At 49.2% G+C, this 21,489-nt stretch overlaps 1 protein-coding gene across 3 annotated transcripts in view; it reads left to right on the forward strand.

The window, feature by feature from the left end:
* Nucleotides 1–452: 452 nt before the first annotated feature.
* Nucleotides 453–21,489, forward strand: part of ATP2C2 (ATPase secretory pathway Ca2+ transporting 2) — a 76,835-nt gene continuing 55,798 nt past the window's right edge. The window contains exon 1 of one of the 3 annotated variants that reach the window (XM_061386889.1): nucleotides 453–744. In XM_061386889.1, coding sequence (XP_061242873.1) covers nucleotides 646–744 — 99 coding nt within the window. In that variant the 5' untranslated portion in view covers nucleotides 453–645. Of the gene's footprint in view, nucleotides 745–16,162; nucleotides 16,254–21,489 lie in introns of those variants that run through there. The other 2 variants (XM_061386887.1, XM_061386886.1) reach the window with 2 other exon arrangements.

The following is a 21,489-nucleotide window of genomic DNA, read 5'->3' on the forward strand; positions in this document are numbered from 1 at the left end:
AACTGTCCAGCTCGTGGGGTTCCCTCCCAGGGCCCTTCCTGGGGGTAAGGTCTTAAGCTGTCTTCTCCTTCAATAACAAACTGGCAATCGCCTTCAGAGAGGCCACGTAGCCGCTCCCGAGCCTCCCAGCAGCTCTAGGAGCCTCAGCTCACATTAAACGTGCTCCCAGCATCTTAGCTGACCTCACGTGGCTCCCCAGGAGAATCATCTGGGTGCTCAGGAAAGTTCAGCTTCCCGGCCCGCTCAGTGACTCAGGGTAGGGAGGGGTCTGGTTTATCGCCCATCTCCACCCCATCTCCCCGGCTCCAGCTGCATCTCACGATTGGGCAAGTTTGGGAAACAGCCCAAGCTTTGAGGCCCCTCCGCAGCCCCCGGGCCTTCCCAGGCCGCCGCGGCCCCTCAAGGGCGGGAAAGTCCGGGAGGGGCGGGGCCAGGTGCTCCTAGGGCCTCCCTGTGCGCAGCTCCGCCCCGGGGGTGGGGCCTCACCTGCGGCAGGCAGGTAGGCGGCTACCTGGTAACCTGGGCCTGGCCCGGGAGGCTTGGGCGCGCGCAGCCAGCCCCGGCCACGCCAGGGACCGAGGGACGCAGGCACAGGCGGCCGCCGGCGGGACGGGAGGCTGGGCGAGGGGCCTGCACCCGCTCACTATGGTCGAAGGACGCTTCTCCAGGTTGCTGCAGAAGCTCGCCTTCTGGGGCTCGAGCCACAAGTACGAGCTGCTGGCGAAGGGCGAGTTGGAAACCTTGGTGAGTCCGGGCGCCCGGACACGGGGCGTGCGACCTGACCCCCACCCCGTCCCACCCCACGACCCCGTCTGCCCACCGCAGGCTGCGCTCCCCCAGCTCGCCCGCCTCCCTCTGGTTCTAGAAAGAAGGTGTCTTCCTAACAACGCTCTGGGCCCAGCGTTCGTCTTTTAAGCTTTTTATCTCTCCCATGCCAACCCATTTTGCAGATGCGAGACTGAGGCCGAAACAGGGTAAATATGTCCGATAAGGGGCACAGGACTAGCAATGACCGAGCAGGGGACCTAACCTAGGTTTATCTGACTCCACAGAATTTAAATTCCCAGGTCTCCCCATCTAGACTGCTATCGGAATTTTTAAAGTTACTTAAATGGGGTCGGGGGGCATTGGTGACAAAGTGTTGTGCAAATGTTTGAGCATAAACAGTAGCAGTAATGGTGGAAATCAGAGTAAGAGTGGCCATGCTTTTCAGTTCTGCTTCCGGCATCTCCAGAGCCACTTTCGCAAAAACCACTCAGATTTGTGTGCTAGCTTTGCAGCCTCCAGAGGACCCTCTAGGATAAACCAACAGGATTCTAGGGCCAGGAGAGTTTTTCCAGTGAACAGGCTGACACTCCTGTCCCCAAAAGCCCATCCACGTGGAGGACCCAGAGAGGCAGCGGGGTCAAGGGGTCACCAACTTTCTCCTTAGCTTGTAAGCGGAACTCACCGCGTGATACCAAGAGCAGAGAACGTGGTGTTTCTGCAGAAGCATCTCTGGGTCTCTGCACTTTTTAAAGTGTAAATGAGTCGTTCAAAAACAAAATTCCTGAAGCGGTCCTCTGCAGGTGCTCATGGCCTTTTGACGGCTGAAGGGAAACCTCAAAGTTAAATTGACTTTTTAATGAATGAGAGCTGTTGGAAAATCTTGACAACGGTCAAAACATTGTATGGGTCTTAAATATTTGTGTGTGTGTGTTTGAAATAGTGTTTTATAGATGAACACTAGCATGAGAATTCTGGTGCTAGGATGGCAGACCACAGGGTTGTGTCTGGCAGTTCTCAAATAATCTCTGTTTTTCATATGTGAGGTGTATGTTAACCATGGGTTGGATACAAAGTCCAATTATTTCGCTGAAATCCATTTCTCTCCCTCTGTGTACGCCGTGTAACTCATTCTGTTGAAGGAATTTGAGGTTAATTTGCCAGCCTGTTCTATGTTACTTTTTCTATTTTTCTTTTTCTTTTCATCTTTGACTTTTGCATCAAGCTGGGTATTTTTCAAGCACTCCTGATGTCGTTGGTTACAGCCAGATTCTATGGGATGCCTTGGTTTGCCAAGTACCTGGGGCTTCTCTGGTGGCTCCAATGATAAAGAATATGCCTGCAATGCAGGAGACCTGTGTTAGATCCCTGGGTCAGTAAGATCCCCTAGAGAAGGGAATGGCTACCCACTCCAGGATTCTTGCCTGGAGAATTCCATGGGCAGAGGGAAACTGGTGGGCTACAGTCAATGAGGTCGCAAAGAGTCAGACACGACTGAGCAATTAACACTAACACTTAGGTGTGCCAGCTATGGGGATGATGTATCCTGAATAGAGATGCTAGGGAGAATTTGATCTCTGAACCAAGGTGGGCTTCATGCCCCCAGAGCTTTTCAGAGGGTCCCTTAAAAGTGGGACGGGTCTTCAACCTGTCTGTAGGTATTCGGGGGTGGAGGGGCACTCACCTACCTGGCGTGTTCTCAACAGCACCCTGAGGCACGTATGACGACTTGGCAGTGCGGGGGCAGTGAGATGGGAAACCCAGGCAGCCAGCTGCGCAGGCTGGCTGAGAAACCAAGTATTCTGTCTTTAAAGGCAGCTCAGCAAACCCAGGGAATTATAAAAAAGTAAATGAGGAGTGTGATGAGGGAGGCGGCCGGCCGGCCAGCCAGGTCACCTGTTTCCTGCCAGCTCAGCTCACAGTCTTTGCTCTTACACTTACGTCCTCCACTTTGAAAAAGAAGCAAATTTGCTTACCGTGATCATTTCCTCAATAGTTGTAACTCTCCTTCATGAGTACTTGTTGTAGGTGGTGTCCTGGGCAGGCTCTGAACCTCCCCTCCACTTTGCCGAGTCACCCCAGTTATAATACTAATTATTATTGAGACCTTGTTGTGTCTCTTCACCCCTAAGTTGTGTTAATTGTATGCACGTGATAGATGAGGCTTTGGAGGCTCTCAGATTGGCCAGGTGGTAAGGTTACAGCTGTGTCCAAAACAAAGTTCATGGCAGAGACTGACCGTCAACAGAGAAATCCACCAGTTTCCAGTAGGAAGGAGAATAAAAAAAAGTGGAGTGACTGGGCAGGGGACAGGTGGTTGAGACAGGGGTCAAGGGAGCAGGACCCAGAGTCAGGAGCATCCAAGGCTGAGTCAGCACAGCCCTTATGGCTCTGGAGATGGTTTATTCTTGCTGCATTTCCAATGAAAAGGAAAGCACCTGGGAGACCTGCTTTCGTTACTGGGAAAGATCTTTCTCTGCCCATCAGAACCTTGGCTAAGGAAAATGTTGGACCAGAAATTCCTGCTTCCTGGATGACTCGGTGCCAACTCAAAGTTATCTTTGACCCTCAGGGCCCCCATCTCTTAACTGAGACTGGCATGGCTCCATCCCACACTGCCTTCCTGGTTGGTGAACTGATTGATCTCCCTGGGGCTCTGCAGGGCGAAGACTAGGTCCCAGCCGACCCGTGTCTTGGTCATTCATTCAGCCCAGATTCACCGAGCACCTGCCCTGTGTCAGGCTGGTGCTGCACGCCAGGGATGGAGTGGAGGGAAGGATGCACACACTCCCTGCCCTCGTGGTGCCCTGTCCTGAGACGGGCCCCAAACCACAGACCACAGCTGACTGTTTAATGAGAAGGGATGTTTAACAGATTCATTGGAATGGCAACGACTAGGAGATGTGGGAAGGGCAGAGTTGATGGAGAGTTCTAGGCAGAAGGGAGTGAGGTGCAAGGCTTAGTGGGAGAGGATGAGGCTGCAGAAGCGGACCCCACAGAGGTTCTGGGCCTTGTGAAGAATTTGGGCTCCCTCCATAGAGTGACAGGGAATCATGGAAAGGTTTTAGGCTGGGGCAGGACAGTCATTCATTTATTCGCAAATGTGCCAGACATGACGCATGCAGTGAACAGAACAGACACAGTCACATTTGAGTTTTTAAGAAATCACACTTGGATTGCAGGAAGAGGAGTTCTGAGACTTACACACACACACAGAGACACCCACAGAGATCCTTGGTGTTTCTCAAAATTTAGCAATATATGTCATCTTAAAGAAACGTATTGGAAGCCCCCAGGGTTGTCTTTTAAGTATTTATTATTTATCTGGCTGGTCTCAGTTGTGGCATATGGGATCTTTAGTTGTGGCATGAGAACTCTTAGCTGTAGCATGTGGGATCTAGTCCCCTGACCAGGGATCGAACCCAGGCCTCTCACTTGGGGAGCACGGAGTCTTAGCCACTGGACCACCAGGGAAGCTCCCCCGTTGTCTTATGTTAGTCATGTCCAGCTATTTGTGACCCCCATGGACTGTAGCCCACCAGGCTGCTCTGTCCATCAGAATTCCCAGGCAAGAATACTAGAGCGGGTTGCCATTTTCCTCCTCCTGGGCATCTTACCAACCCAGAGACTGAACCCATGTCTCCTGCACCAGCAGGCAGGTTCTTTACCTCTGAGTCCTGGGAAGCCCTTCATATACCAAAATGTGCCTTGAATAAGTATAAACCTAAAATTGGCAATAAACATAGTCACATGCTTATTATGAAAACTACGTTTATAATAAGATTATGAAGTACACATGGAGCAACTGTGTTTTGACGTGGCTGGTGACGTCGTATCAGAAGTCGACCAGTGATGTGGAATGCTTGTGTTCGTTGTCGACTGCTGTGTGACATGTTACTCCCAAACGTGGCAGCTGAAAAGGACTTTCTTTCCCAGTTTCTTTGAGTCTCAGGTCTAGGGGTGGTTTTCCTGGGTACTGCCGGCTCCAGGTCTCTCATGTGGTTGCTGTCCAGCTCTCCCCAGGGCTGTGGTCTCGTCTGAAGACTCTCAGGGAAGAAGGGGGGAGGGATTCCCGCCTGGGGCTGCTGGTGGGCCTCTGGCTCTGATTGCACGGGCATCTCCTCGCTTCTGGCATGTTCTGTTGACTGGAAGGCGTCTAGGTCGAGCTGGTTCTCAAAGGGGAGGGGATAACACCAGGGTGTGAATAAAGGGAGACAGAGTGATGGAGGTATCTAGAGGCTGCCTGCCACACTGGTGGAAAGAAATCATCCCCTAAATGAGATCACTTGCTAAATAGAACCACACCTGGTGTGAGGTTTGCTCCGCAGCTGTCTGTTTTTGTTGGTGTTTTTATTAGTCTTGAGTCCGGTTTTTTTTTTTTTTTTTCCTGGCTGTGTTAGGTCTTGGTTGCTCCATACAGGCTTTTCTCTAGTTGTGGCAAGCGGGGGCTCCTCTCTAGTTGTGGTGTGCAGGCTTCCTGCCGCGGGGGCTCCTCCCGTTGCAGAGCACAGGCTCTAGGCACATGGGCCCGGAAGCTGTAGCCCATGTGCTTAGTTCTTCCGTGGCATGTGGGGTCTTCCTGGACCGGGGATCAAACCGATGTCCCCCGAGTTGCAAGGTGGATTCTTAACCACCAGGGAAGGCCTTGAGGTCCAATCTTCAGACTCTTTTTGAATTTTGATTTTGATAAAGCTTATGCTGGAAATGTTTAATTCCCCATATATGTATAAAATGGCGTTCACGCAGACCGAGACTGTGTCTGCTAGATCAGGACAACCTGCCCGTCACATAATCATTGTAGAACTGGCTGGGTCACTTGAAGATAAGGCCTTGTGGAAGGGTTGTTTCTTCACCGTGTGTGGACGAACGTGCTCACTGCTCATCACCCGTGCCAGGTAGCCACGGGCAGAGACTGGGCTTGCAGACGGCCTCCCTGGCAGCACGGTTGCCCACTTCGCAGGTCAGACTTCCTGAAGTTGATGCGCTGACGTCACTGCGTGCTGTGCGCTGGCTCCGTGCTCCCGCCAAGCTCTCTCCGGGCTTCCAAGAAGCCTGCATCCCTTCAGCGCGCCGTGGGATTGTTGTCCTGGATGCAGGTGTGACACCAGGGTCCTGTGACAGCTCTTTGTTATAAACCAGCCACCCGGAAGGTCTTTATGCTGTGTCATATTAGGCTAGTTATTAAAACATATTCAACGTCTGTAAGATCTTCGAAAACTTGCAGGCTTTTGAGAGCATGTCTGCAGATGCTGTGTTGGAAACCCTGCCCCAGACCTAGTGTCATGAGCCTTATTAAGGGTAAAAGACCCCGGATTCCTCGAGCTCCTGCGGGTGGGGTGGCTAGCAGGCTCACAGCCGGCCATCTTCTGCCGTGTCTCACATGGTCGTCCCTCCGTGTCCTAATCTTTCCTTCCGACAAGGACACCAGACCCATCCTAATGACCTCATTTTAACTTAATCACCTCTTGGAAATCCCTGTCTCCAAACAATCACAGCCTGAGGTGCTAGGATTAGGACATCAGCATGTGGGTTTGAGGGGAAGACAATTCTGCCTGGAATATGAGTTCCTTGTAGAAAGTATCTGGGAGAGTATTTGTTGGGGGAGGGGCTTCTGTGGGCCGTGGTGGGGGGATAGGTAACCTTCGTGGAGGTCTCAATCACTCTTTTTTTTTTTTTTAATTAAACTTTTTATTTTGTATTGGGGTACAGCCAGTTAACAGTGTTGTGATGTTACAGGTGAACAGCAAAGGAACTCCGCTATACGTATGGGGCTTCCCTGGTGGCTCAGAGGCTAAAGCGTCTGCCTGCAATGCAGGAGACCTGGGTTTGATCCCTGGATCAGGAAGATCCCCTGGAGAAGGAAATGGCAACCCACTCCAGTACTCTTGCCTGGAAAATCCCATGGACAGAGAAGCCTGCCATACATATACATGTATCCATGTCCCCCCAAACTCCCCTCTCTCCCAGGCTGCCACATAACACTGAGCAGAGTTCCGTGTGCTATACAGTAGGTCCTTGTTGATTACCCATTTTGAATATAGCAGTGTGTATATGTCCATCCCAAACTCCCTCACTGTCCCTTCCCCCATACATCTCCCCTGGCAACTGTAAGTTCACCCTCAAAGTACAGACACTCTTAAAACCATGTTTGTCAGCCCTACCTGTGTGCCCCAAAGCCCTGGAGATGACCTGTGTCCTTCTGGCTGGGCCGTCTTCACTGTGACCTTCTTGTGGGTGGGTAGCAGAGCCCAGCAGAGCATGTGTCTGATGCAACTTGAAACTCAAGTACTTACCAAGGAAGATGTGCTCCAAACTCCTGATTCTGGAGTCCCTGGGGTGAGAGCAACTTGAAACCTCTGGAATGAAGTCAAGCCCTACCCATAATTATTCTTTATAGTTCAAACCATTGAACCCAGACTACCGTGCTAACTGGGCCTGGTAGGTTTACAGCTAACACCCAGGATCACCCCAGGTACATCTCAGAATCCTTTGGTCTATGCCTCTCCAGTGAGACTGAGTCTGGTGGAACTTGTGGGTCGGGGAAAAGAGTATTGGCCTGAAAGACTGCACCTAACCAGGAGATCTTGGTTTAGGCAGGGGTCAGGGCCAGGAGCCCAGAGCCAGAACCCACCCTGGGTTCCATCCCCCTGGCTGTGTGAGTTTGGGCACATTCTCTGTCTCTGCACATCTGAATGTCTGTCTCTGAAAGCGGGTGTGTGCCCTTAGTGGTTTCGAGGTTCCTCGTGGCTCTTTGTGAAGATTAGATCAGGTGACGTGTGTAGGTGCTGACGCAAGTGTGCTTTCCCTGGGTGAATATAGTCATAAGACAAGAATAAACGAGAGAATGTGAGGAAGACTCGGCATGATGCCCAGCTCAAACAGCGGCGATGGTTTTTATTAGGAATCATCCCTGTCCCGTTGCTCTCTGAGCTCGGGTCGAGTGTGCAGCGAGATGCTCAGGAGCCAGACTGGCTACATAAATTGCAAGATGAAAATGTGGGGCCCCTTCTTGAAAAACGGTTTAAGAATTTCAGGTCGGTGCCGGCAGGGCATTGCAGGCAGCATAGCCGGCCTGGCGGGGCGTCCTTGTGTGAGGTCCGTGGTCGGAGATGCCAGACGTTCTTGCCATTTGCTTTCCTCCTTTTCAGGCTCCGCACAGCCTTCTTCTGCCCTTCACATACTTCTGTGGCTGCTTTAGAATAGCTCTTCCCCAAACGCGGTCTGGGGCCCAGGAACGTGAAGTCTGAGTTGCAACCGAGAACCACTCTTTCTCCATCCTTGTGACATCCATCCTCCTGAGGCCAGATCCTTTTAGTGAGTTAAACACTTGTACTACCCAGGGGAGCTTATAGTCTGGTGGGTAAGACAGAAATTATACTAGTGAGTATATAATTACAAGCTGAGATAAGCCTCATGAAGGAAAGCAGCACATGTAAGAAAGGAGTTAAACACAGCCTGTGTGTGCCTGTAGCCTGTGGGGATGCTGCTGCCATCAGGGTGCAATCTGGGGAGACTTCCTGGAGGAGGTGGCAGGGACTTGGAGAACTGAGATTTGAAGGCAAGCTACCCATTCTCATTTTATTTTTTTTACATAAGCCACATTTCACATACGCCCTGGAGGATGGCCTCCCTCCTCTGACCTTGGGAATTCTGTAGGTTGCTAGTCTCATTCAGCGGCACTGCATCTCCAGTGTTAGAAATCCCCCCACTGGGCTGCCCCTTCCTCCCTTCCCTAAGTGCCAGCATATTGAAATTTGAGTGAGTTTTGCCTTCACTGACCATTGAATTAGGCTAATGTTAGTGTTCTACTGTCTTTTATGAACCAGGAACACTACATTATTTTTTCTTTATCCTCCCCCGCCGCCCCACTTCTTTGTCCTTTTTCCTTTTCCCTTTCGAAACTTGTCTTAGTTTTTTGGTTTGATGTTTTGTTTTTTTCCCTCATAAACCAGAGTAAGTTTGCAGAGTCTGAAATTCCTCCTTCACTCCCTCACTTCTTTTCTCTCCTCCTTGATGGGGAGGTGGAGGGATTACTTGCCCTTTGCAACTAATCGGTGTGCAGTAATCAGATCGCCGTTGGTTTGGGCACTCCCGGCCTCCTTTCTCTGCAGTTCTAGAGAAGCTGTGATTAGGAACACTGGCATCCGAGCACCAGCCACCTGAGGCAAAGTCCAGTTTCGCCACCTGCCAACGGAAGGTTCTAAGCCAGTTTCTTAATTCTCTCTTGCCTCTGGGTTTTCTTCTGTCCAGTGGGGTCAAGTGTACCTGCCTCAGAGCTCTGCTGTGGAGTGGAATGATTCCCTGTGTGTGAAGTATTCAGGCAGCATCTGATCACACCGTAATTACCGTTGTTTATATACAACAACGTAAGTGTCTTTTTATTTTTTGTACATACATAGGGTCCTATTGCACACACAACAGGAAGCTCCTCCGCCCTTCACACTTCCCCACAGTGCATCCTGACCAAACATGTTCTTTTCTTATTTCTTTTTTTAAAAAATTTTTGGCTGTGCTGGGTCTTCGTTGCTGCGCACAGGTTTTCTCTGGTTGCAGCGAGTGGGGCCTACTCTTCGTTGCGGTGCACAGACTTCTCATTGCGGTGTCTTCTCTTCTTGCAGAGCACGGGCTCTAGAGCACACGGGCTCAGTGGTTGCAGCTCTGGGCTTAATTGCTCCATGGTATGTGGAATCTTCCTGGACCAGGGATCGAACCTGTGTCCCCTACGTTGGCAGGCAGATTCTCAGCCACTGAACCACCAGGGAAGTCCTCTTTTCCTGTTTCTTAAATTTTACTGAAGTACAGTTGATTTATAGTGTTGTGTGAGTTTCTTCTGTACAGCAAAGCAACTCCGTTATACATATATATATTCTCTTTCATCCCATTATGGTTTATTACAGAATATTGAATACAGTTCCCTGTGCTCTGCAATAGGACCTTATTCTTAACCCATTTTATATATCAATATAATAGATTGCCTCTGCTAATCCCAAACTCCCAGTCCATCCCTCCCCCAGCCTCTTCCCCCTTGACAACCACAAGTTTGCCCTCTATGTCTGTGAGTCTATTTTGTAGATAAGTTCGTTTGTGCCGTGTTTTAGTTTCCACATGTAAGTGATATCATATGGTGATGGTCTTTCTCTAACTTCCTTCACTTAGTATGATCCTCTCTAGGCTCATCCGTGTTGCTGCAAATGGCATTACTTCCTTTTTATGGCTGAGTAGTATCCCACTGTGTGCATGTACCACATCTTCTTTATCCATTCCTCTGTTGATGGACATTTAGGTTGCTCCCATGTCTTGGCTGTTGTGAATAGAAGCACATTCTTTCCTAGCGGCTGTGTAGGCATTTTAATTTAACCCACATCCCCAGCTGATGGGCTTTTGGGTAGTTTCCCTCCTTTCATTTTCAGAACAATGTTCTGCTGAACACCTATGGATGCAGCATATTATTTTGAATCCTTACAGAAATCCCTGTAGGAATCTGAGCCTTGGAAAGTGAATTAACTTGCCCAGGCCCACGCAACTCCCCAAGGAGTTCGGACCCAGGTCAGCCTAGATTCTGTGCATGAATTCTCCACTCCCACTGGCCAGGTTTCTCTTCTCTGAAGTTCCTGTTTTCCCTGTTGTAATCAATTAGTATTGGGCTGGACAAAAGGTGCCTTTGGATTTTTCAGGAAGAGCCTCTGGAAAACCCGAATGAACTTTTGGCCAACCTGGTATTTTATGACAAGTTGTGCTGAGGCTATGTCGATAGCCTGTTTCTCATTTTTGCTCAGTTTTAGCATCTGTTGGTGATTCTTGCCTGAACCCATTACGTTTTAAAAAATATTTATTTTTAATTGAAGGATAATCACTTTACAGTATTATGTTGGTTTCTCCATACGTCAACATGAATCAGCCATAGGTATACATATGTCCCTTCCCTCCTGAACCTCCCTCCCACCTCCACTCCATCCCACCCCTCTAGGTTGTCACAGAGCCCCAGTTTGAGTTCCCTGAGTGATACAGCAAATTCCCACCGGCTGTTTTACCTGTGGTAGTATGTATGTTTCCATGCTACCCTCTCCATCTCCATCTGTCCCACCCACTCTTCCCCCTCCCGTTACATCTCCATTGCTGTCCTGCAAATAGGCCCATCAGTGCCGCCTTTCTAGATTCCAGGTGTAAGTGTTAATATATGATATTTATTTTTCTGACTTACTTCACTCTATATAATAGGCTCTAGGTTCATCCACCTCATCAGAACTGACTTAAAATGCATTCCTTTTTATGGCTGAGTGATATTCCATTGTATATATGTACCACAGCTTCTTTATCCATTCATCTGTCAATGGACATCTAGGTTACTTCCATGTCCTAGCTATTGTAAATAGTGCTGCAATGAACACAGAGATACATGTGTCTTTTTCAATTATGATTTCCTCAGGGTATATGCCCAGTAGTGGGATTGCTGGGTTATATGGTATTTTTATTCCCAGTTTTTTAAGGAATCTCCATACTGTCTTCCATAGTGGCTGTATCAATTTATGTTCCCACCAACAGTGCAGAAGCATTCCCTTTTCTCTACACCCTCTCCAGCATTTATTGTTCATAGATTTTTGATGATGGCCATTTTGACCAGTGTGAAGTGATGTCTCTTTGTAGTTTTGATTTGCATTTCTCTAATAATGAGTAACGTTGAGCATCTTTTCATGTGTTTATTAGCCATCTGTGTGTCGTCTTTGGAGAAATGTCTTTTTAGGTCTTCTGCCCATTTTTTGATTGGTGAACCCATTACTTTTAGAATGTTTGCTGAACAGCAATTTTCCAAGTTTATCATTCCTGCCTCATTTACTACCTGGTGCTTGGTATCAGAAAGAGCTGCCCTAACTCGCAGACCTAGAGAACAAAGCTACGGTTACCGGGGCACAAGGACAGGGGAAAGGGACAGTTAGGGAATTTGGGATGGACATGTACACACTGCTATATTAAAAATGGGTAGGGACTTCCCTGGTGGTCCAATGGCTAAGACTCCATGCTCCTAATGCAGGAGGCCCATGTTCCATCCCTGGTCTGGGAACTAGCTCCCAAATGCCGCAACTAAGACCCGACACAGCCAAATAAATAATTTTTTTTTTTTAATGGATAACCAACAAGGACCTACTGAATAGCACATGGAACTCTGCTGGGTGTTATGTGGCAGCCTGGATGGGAGCGGAATTTGTGGGGAGAATGGATACATGTATATGTATGACTGAGTCCCTTCCCTGTTCACCTGAAACTATGGCAACATTGTTAATCAGTTATGCCCCAACACAGATAAAAAGTTTAAAAGGAAAAAAGAGCTGCCCCTTTCTCCTCTTTATCTAGTTGTTTGTGTATTCGTTCATACATCATTCATACATCATTCATGCACTCACAAATTCCTATTCTTTTAGGTGGGTTAAAATTTGTTACCCTCTTTTTTTTTTATCCTCATGCCCAAATTTGGCCATTAGAAGCCTTTTCTCATGGTGACTTTTCTGTCCTCTGGACATCTTTCCATCACTCTCTGAGCATGTGCCTGCTCTCTGGCATAACAAGACATTCCAAGCTCATTGTGAACCTTCCCTGAGCCAGCCGTGGAGCCAGCCATTTCTTCTAGGAGTCTTGGCTCTTTTCGCCAGAAGGATACGTATTTATTTTTAAAATTTCTTTTGCTGCACCGGGTCTTAGTTGCGGCACATGGGCTCTGTAGCTGTGGCATGCGAGCTCTTAGTTGGGGCCTGTGGGGTCTAGTTCCCCGACCAGGGATCAAACACGGGCACCCTGCATTGGGAGTGATGAGTCTTAGCCGCTGGACCACCAGGGAAGTCCCAGAAGAAGGGTATTTAGAAATCAAGATCTGGTGTGCTGTGTGCCCATGGTCCTGGGGTGTTATGGCCTCTGGGCCCTCTCAGGTGTGTGTACGTGTACACTGTTAGAGCCATATTCAGTTTATACTTGTGTGTGCTTTTATACATGTATATTTTATGTATTTGATCATAGCTTTCAATCCAGGGCTGGTTCCAGCTCTGTGTATATTTGTAACTCCCTTCCCCGACAGCAAGAGTGCCAGCTCACATTATGTTTGGTATATATTTGCTTATTACCTAATCTCCCTGTGCGTGACCAGGCTCCTCACCTTGCCACCCACCAGTTGGTCCCCAGTCCCAGCGGCCTCCTCCTAACCCAGCTCTCGTGTTGACTGCTCTGTGCCACCTGCTTCCCCCACAAGACCTGCACTCTGAGCACCTCACGTCATATTGGCAGTTCTTTGCTGTCTGGGTTCACACCACCATCATTCACACACAGAGAACACCAACTAGGTGTGATTTCAGGGCCTGGAAAACACCTCTCTGAAACCCATCTTGACCTGAGGCTGGACCTTAAGAACCTCTGCCTCAGCAATGCTCCATGTGTGGTATCGTTATTCCCATTGTACAGAAGAGAAAGCGGAGGCTCAGAGAAGTCAAAGGGCTTGTTGAGGGTTGCTCGGCTGGTAGCTGGGAACCTGGATCAGGGCCCAGATCAGTGAGACAGTGCCTGGTGATGCTCCTTCCACCAGTTTCTGCAGTTAGGGTACCCCCCGCAGCATTAAAAAGCAGTGGGCCGGCCCTTTGAGTTCATTTGCATCCCTCTTGCCTCCTGTTGCTCTGCGCTCTCAGCCCTGCCGCCGTCCTCGTGGGTCCCTCCCGTTGCAGCCTCTGCCCTCCCTTCCCAAGCTGACATTGGCCCAGTCTTTGATCCTGAGCATCCCAGCCTAGGAAGGCCCTCCCCTTCTGCTCCAGCTCTGCCCCAGGCTTAGTCAAGACTGGTTTTTCCTCCTTGGAATCAGAAGATCTTACTCAGGGTTCAAGATCCGACAGGACGCAAAAGGGGGCTCAACAGAAGTCTCTTGCTGCCTGTTTCACACCACCCAGGTTCGAGCTCCGAAGGCAACCAGCCCCTGGTCTCTGTGCCCTGATTATGCTAGCAAACCCATCCTCTTCTCCGCTTGGTTATAGACAGGCTAACCTATTGCTCATGATATGCTTTGCCCCCCATTTTTTTTTCCCTTCTCAGTCTATTGCTAAAGGTACCACCACTTGGGAATACTGCTGGGCAGTGTCTGTTGCTCAGTCCCTCAGTCGCATCTGAATTTGTGACCCCGTGGACTGTAGCCCGCCGGGCTCCTCTGTCCGTGGAATTCTCCAGGCAAGAAGACTGGAGGGGATTGCTGTTTCCTACTCCAGGATCCTTCCCAACCTCAGGATCGAACCGGTGTCTCTTTTGTCTCCTGCATTGCAGGCGGATTCTTTACCACTAGCGCCACCTAGGAAGCGCGCCAAAATCTCTTGTATTCGTCTCCACCTCGCGGGTGAAGAAGGCGCCTCAGTGATAATGCCGTGTAAGAACTTGTATTTGCCCTTCACAGCTTTGTTGGTGATGACTTCGCCATTTGCCCAAAACTCAGCTCACCTTTCTTCCTCAGTCAGGTTTCACATGCGTTCAGTTTCTGCCTTCTCCTTCTCAAGTGCTTCTCTGTCTTCACTGTCCCTGTTGATCCTCTTTAGCTCCTGAACTTTCCAGGCCTCCTCTTCTCCTCATTTTCATCATCAGTACTGAATGGATCCAGGGCAGCCAGGGACTGCTTGTTCTCCGCCACGGTCAGTCAGTCAGTCAGTTCAGTCACTCAGGCGTGTCCGACTCTTTGCGACCCCATGAATCGCAGCACGCCAGGCCTCCCTGTCCATCACCAACTCCCGGAGTTCACTCAGACTCACGTCCATCGAGTCAGTGATGCCATCCAGCCATCTCATCCTCTGTCGTCCCCTTCTCCTCCTGCCCCCAATCCCTCCCAGCATCAGAGTCTTTTCCAATGAATCAACTCTTCGCATGAGGTGGCCAAAGTACTGGAGTTTCAGCATTAGCATCATTCCTTCCAAAGAAATCCCAGGGCTGATCTCCTTCAGAATGGACCGGTTGGACCTCCTTACAGTCCAAGGGACTCTCAAGAGTCTTCTCCAACACCACAGTTCAAAAGCATCAATTCTTCGGCGCTCAGCCTTCTTCACAGTCCAACTCTCACATCCATACATGATCACAGGAAAAACCATAGCCTTGACTAGACGAACCTTTGTTGGCAAAGTAATGTCTCTGCTTTTGAATGTGCTATCTAGGTTGGTCATAACTTTCCTTCCAAGGAGTAAGTGTCTTTTCATTTCATGGCTGCAGTCACCATCTGCAGTGATTTTGGAGCCCCAAAAAATAAAGTCTGACATTGTTTCCTCCACAGTACCCATCCTTATTAGTGGCATGGGGGTTGTTTCCAGTGCTTAGTTGATACAGGCACTGTGGCAGTGGCTGACTTTGAACAGAAATCATTCTGCACTAAATGAGTCTGCAAAAGAAATGACTAGAACAGGTCCGTTTTCAGCTTTTAGAAAATATTTATTTGTTTTAGGCTGTGGTGGGTCTTTGTTGCCACGTGGGCTCTTGTGACAAGAAGGGTGTTTTTCTCTAGTTGTGACAAGCGGGGGCTCTTCTATAGTTGCGACGTGGGCTCTTCTCTCGTTGTGACAATCAGGGGCTCTTCTCTCGTTGTGACGAGCGGGGGCTCTTCTCTCATTGTGACGAGCGAGGGCTCTTCTCTAGTTGCGACGTGCAGGCTTCTCACTGCAGGGGCTTCTCTCTCTGTGGAGCACAGGCTCCAGGGCTTCGGTATTTGCAGCGTGTGGGCTCAGTAGTTGTGGCTCCCGGGCTCCAGAGCACAGGCTCTGTAGCTGTGGCACACAGGCTTAGTTGCTGCACGGCATGTGGGATCTCCCCGGATCAGGTATCGAACCTGGGTCTCCTGCACTGGCAGGCGGATTCTTTGCCACTGAGCCACCAGGGAATCTCGGTCTTTATGGAAATCACCTATTCTGGACGATTCATAAAAACCGAGTCAAGTGATAACGTGGCCTTTTGTGTCTGTCTTCATCAGCATGAGGTTTTTGAGGTCTGTCTGTGTTGGAGAATGTTGTTTCCTAGGGTTAATGAGCAGAGCACCCCAGACTATGACGGCTTCAAGCAACAGAAATTTACTCTCTCACAGTTCCGGGGCCAGATGTCCAAGATCGCAGTATGGGCAGGGCCTGGCTCTAACGGCCGTAGTGGAGAACCTGTCCCGTACCTTTCTCTTAGCTTCCAGTGCTGCTGGCGAGGCAGTGGCCTGGGCTTCTAGTGGGATCACTCTGTGCGGGTCTGTCTCCATGTCCAGGACTCTCCTTACGAGGTCATCAGTTGTATCCAACTGGATCTTGCCCTGATGACCTCATTGTCACCTCGTTACCTCTGTAAAGACCCTGTTTCTCAATTCAGTCACATTTGAGGTTCAGGGGGTTAGGACTTCAAGATAACTTCTTTTTTCTTCCAGTTTTATCAAGATATAAATGGACGTACAGCGTTGTGTAAGTTTAAGGTGTACAGCATCATGATTTGACTTACATCATGAAATGATTATCACAGTAACTTCAGCAAACATCCAACATCTCATATTTTTCCCTTGTGATGAGAACTTTTAGGGTTCACCCTCTTAACAACTTTTGTATATAACATACAGCAGGGTTGATTATATTTATCAATTTGTACATCACACGCCTGGTACTAATTTATCTTATAACTAGAAATTTCTGTCTTTTGACCGCCTTCATCCAACTCACCGTCCCCACCTCTGGTAACCGTTAATCTGATCTCTTTTTCTATGAGATCAGATTTTGTTTGTTTCTGAAGTTTAATTGACCTACAACAATATGTTAGTTCCTGGTATATGTCATTTCGATATGATGATCATGTCAAACTGATCACCAGGATAAGCCTCATTACAGTCTGTCACCATACAAAGACATCACTGAATCAGTCTACATAGTCCTCACACTGTGTGTTTATACCGTGGCACGCTTATTGTGCAAGTGGAAGTCTGCGCCTCTTCATCTCCTCCATCCATTTCTCTCCTCCCCACCCCTCCCCTCTCACAACCCCGTGTTTGTTCTCAGTGTCTATGGCTCTTTCTGTGTTGTTACGTGTGTTCACGGGTTTGCTTTTTAGAGCCCACATATAAACGATATCATACGGTGTTTGTCTCTCTGTCTGACTTCACTGAGCATAACACCCTCCCTGTCCATCCATGTTGTTGCAAATGGTGAGGTTTCATTCTTTTTTTTTATGGTTGAGTAGTAGGAATATTGTGTGTGTGTGTGTGTGTGTGTACATATGTAGACACCACATCTGCCTCACCCACTCATCTATTAATAGGCACTTCGGTTGCTTCCATATCAAGATACCTTTTTTTGAAGACACAATTCAACATATAGTGTAGCATGCATCAGTACTTCATTCCTTCTTTAAAAATCTGTTTTTTATTTATGTATTTGGCTGTGCCAGGTCTTAGTTGCGACATATGGGCTCGTTAGTTGCGGCCTGTGGGGTTTTTAGTTGCTTGCCGCATGTGGGATCTAGTTCCCTGACCAGGGATCGAACCCAGGCACCCTGCATTGGGAGCGCAGTCTTAGCCACCGGACCACCAGGGAAGTCCCAGCACTTCATTCCTCTTTGAGGCTGAATGATGCTCCTTTGTGTGAGAGAGCACACCTTGTTACTGCATCATCTGCGGATGGACTCTGAGCTGTTCCGAATTGTGCTGCTATGAACAGCAAAGAGCTCATCTTTATTCGCATCCCTTTTTTTCAGTTCTCTTGTTCACAGACCCGGAAGTATGTCCGTGGCTTTCACTTACAGAGCACAGTTGGAGGCCAGACAGCCTCCCACTTTGGGCTCAGACTCCGTCCCCACGGTCATGGTCACGGTCATGGTCACGGAACACAGCTGGGGTTAGGATCCTCCCGCTGGACCCTCCTCCTCCAGGCCGCCTTCCCAGCCCCTCCCCTTATCCACACAAGCCTCTTTCAGCCATCTGGCTGGCTCCCAGGGACACACAGAGTTCCCAAGAAAGGGTGGGAATTCTTGCTAGTCTTGGCCGCAAAGGCAGAGGGATTGGATGCCTTTGATCCTGTTTTGTTTTGTTCTTGTTCTGGATTTTGTGTGTATGTGGTAAAATGTGCAAAACATTTACCATCTTAACTGTTTCCAAGCACACGGTTCAGTGGCATTGAGTACATTCACGTGGTTGTCCAGTCATCACAGCCATCGTCTCCAGAACTTTTTCAGCTTCTCCAACCAAGTCTGTCCCCAGTAGACACTAACTCCTGGGAGTTCCCTGGCGGTCCAGTGGTTAGGACTCAGAGCTTTCACTGACGTGGCCTGGGTTCAGTCACTGGTTGGGAAACAAAGATCCCGAAAGCCAAGCGGCACAGCAAAAACAAAAACAATTACCCAGCTTCTGGTAAGCACCCTTCTACTTCCTGTCTCTATGAGTCTGTCTGTCCTGGGTACCGCACGTAAGTGGTGTCATTACAGTATTTGTCCTTTTGTAATTGGTGTGTTTCACTGAGCGTAACATCCTCAAGCTCCATTCCTGTTGTGGCAGGTGTCAGAATTCCTCCCTTTTTAAGGTTAAATGATATTCCATTGTTTGGGCTTGATCACATTTTGTTTACCCACTGATCTGTTGATGGACCCTTTAAAAAAAAAATTGAAATATATAGAGAAATTATTTAAGCCTAGCATCAAAAGGCAGAGAAGGCAATGGCACCAGTACTCCTGTACTCTTGCCTGGAAAATCCCATGGACGGAGGAGCCTGGTAGGCTGCAGTCCATGGGGTCGCTAAGAGTCGGACATGACTGAGCGATTTGACTTTCACTTTTCACTTTCATGCATTGGAGAAGGAAATGGCAACCCACTCCAGTGTTCTTGCCTGGAGAATCCCAGGGATGGGGGAGCCTGGTGGGCTGCCGTCTATGGGGTCGCACAGAGTTGGACACTACTGAAGTGACTTAGCAACAGCAGCAGTAGCAGCAGCAGCATCAAAAGGAAATCAAAGATTTAAAAAAAATAGAACTCACAGGTTTCCTATCTGTACCTTCAGATTCAAAAAAAATTAATAAGTAAAAATTTAAAAATAAAACCACACAGATTCAAGCATTTATGTATCTTCTACAGCCACTTGTAGAAACTTCATTGAGAATGTCAGGAAACATCTCCCCGGCAAGATAAAGTCAGAGAGAGAGGCTGTGAAGTGTTGGGGTCACCACACCTCTTAAATCCCTCTGGGTCTTTAGGCTACTGATCTTCTATGGAATATTTACTGAATGCACCTGCCCCATGCAAAGTGCAACTACAGAGCTGGGTTGTTTTTATTTTGCTTTTTGTTTGTTTTGGCTGCGCTGGGTCTTTGTTGTTGCTCTCGGGCTTTCTCTACTTGCGGTGAGTGGGGACTCCTCTTCATGGCGGTGCGCGAGCTTCTAATCGCGGTGGCTTCTCTTGTCGTGGAGCACAGGCTTAGCAGTCATGACGCACAGGCTCAGTTGCCCCACAGCACACGGGGTCTTCCCAGAGTAGAGGTCGAACTCCCGTCCCCTGCATTGGCAAGTGGATGTTTAACCACTGGACCACCAGGGAAGTCCCCAGCGTTGGGTGTTTTTAAATCTTCAAAACAACCTGAGACAGATTATTGTCCCTGGTTATAGGGCTGGTCAGTGACCGAGGAGGATTTGAACCCAGGTCTGTGCAATTCCAACCTCCATGCCCCTTCTGTTGCTCTGTGCATCTTCCCGCTCTTGAGTTACCTAAATGTGGCTAAACAACCCAAGTGACATCACCATCATTGTTATTCCAGCCATGTGCCAGAGGCCTGGTCCCTGGGGCAGGTATGGACCTGCATTTCCTAGGGGTTTATGGGAGGTCTGGACCATGTCACATCCTGTCTAGGCACACATATGTTTGATTCCAAAAAAAAAAAGGCAGGATGAGGGTAGCTAGCCAGCATCACCCCTGTTTTGCAGATGAGCAAACTCTGATCAGTCAGGGAGATTGTCATCTGCCCGAGGAGATGTGCTGGCAAGCGGAGCTGGAGCATCTCCTGGGCAGCACTGATGGTGAGGGTAAGCAGAGCCTTGCGGCCAAGAGCGGGTGTCTAATCATCCATCCTGTGGGGCTAAGTACATGTGCACGGGCACTGATGTCATGGGCTCCAGCTCATGAGTGTCCTTGGAGCAGCCTCTGGGCACCAGGTGCTGGACCCGCCTTCTGGAGGGGCTGAGTTGTGAGCAGAGGGAGGCATTTAAGTGATAGTCACTTGCTGGTCATTATGCATGTGACCGTGGTGTAGGCGCCATCAAGGGGACGTCCAGGGTGCTGAGAGGGTAGAGCAGGTGGATGTCTGGTCTGAGATGTCAGGACAAGACAGTCCTTGACCTCTGAAGTGAGACTTCTTGCCCTCAGCAGTATAGACCTTTCTGTTCCAAGTCATTCCTTGTAAGGTACTTGACCGCATACCTGGCCTCTACCCACTAGATGCCAGTACCACCCCTGCTTCAGTTATGAGGACTAAACACATCTCCAAGCACTAACAAAGTCCCCCAGGGGGGAAACTGCCCTTGGTCGAGATCCCTTGATTTTATGTTTGGTTTGGCAGCCGGGAAAATGTGCCATCTTCAGCAGGGGCACTGGAGTAGCACACTCCTGGGGGTCACGGGACTCCTCCAGTGGGCAGGGGATTTTTAGCTAGGTATACTGCTGCCCCTCCCAGACCAGGAACACAGGGAGGGTGGGTGCGAGGTGGGGGTCTGCTGCAGCCATTTTGGAGACAGTAGGGTTCTGTCCTGAGAGCAACTGGAATCTATCCAAATGTTTCCAACATGGGATATGTGTGTGTTTGTGAGAGAGAGAAAGAGAGAGACAGAAAGACAAAGAGGAGAAGGTGGAGGAGAGGGCTGGATTTATACATTCAGAGTTGCTTGAGCTGCTACCTAAAAAGTGAATTGGGTGTGGTTGGTCGTGGCCAGACAGAAATGGTAAGCTAGGGAACAGCCAGGCAGGAAGTTCCTGTAACCCCAGGACTGCCTCCATCTGTGGTGTGAGCAAGAATTAAGCCCTCAATTTGGTACACTTGAACCAGGTCTTGAGAGCAGACAAAACATCCTGTCTCGGGCTGTGATGTACATTTCTCCAGGAGGTGGATCTCGCACAGTGAAGATGGTGAGGTCGACTTATGGAGAGAGTCGGGGGAGTGATACGTGTAATAATCCTTGGTTGCTTCCTGGTCGTTGGCACAGTGAGAAGCAACCCCAGGAAGTGGGTGTGGTCAGCAGCCCATTTCTGAGCAAATGGGGCCTTTGGGACATGAGGGGCAGGGAGCAGTTTGGCATGAAGTAAAAGGGGGACTTGCTGTCTCTATTTCAGATGAAGGAAGAGGCTGTTAGGCAGAGCCTCTCCCCTTCCTCCTTCCCTGTGCCAACTACCTGGTGAAAAGGAAAAGATGATTATCTAGTCCTGGGTGTCAGAATACTAGGAATAAGTTTGCAAAAATACTCACCATTCTCCTATCTGAGGTTACCATGTCCTCCCGTGCCCTTCAGGTCTTTCACGTGGCTTCTTCCCAGACCTGCTGGGCACCCAGACCTCAACTGGGTTTCCCCCTTTTCTTCAGTTCAGTTCAGTCGCTCAGTCGTGTCCGACTCTTTGCGACCCCATGAATCGCAGCATGCCAGGCCTCCCTGTCCATCACCAACTCCCGGAGTTCACTCAAACTCATGTGCATCGAGTCGGTGATGCCATCCAGCCATCTCATCCTCTGTCGTCCCCTT

This window comes from Bos javanicus, chromosome 18 (genome assembly GCF_032452875.1).
Source record: "Bos javanicus breed banteng chromosome 18, ARS-OSU_banteng_1.0, whole genome shotgun sequence".
Classification (NCBI taxonomy): domain Eukaryota; kingdom Metazoa; phylum Chordata; class Mammalia; order Artiodactyla; family Bovidae; genus Bos; species Bos javanicus.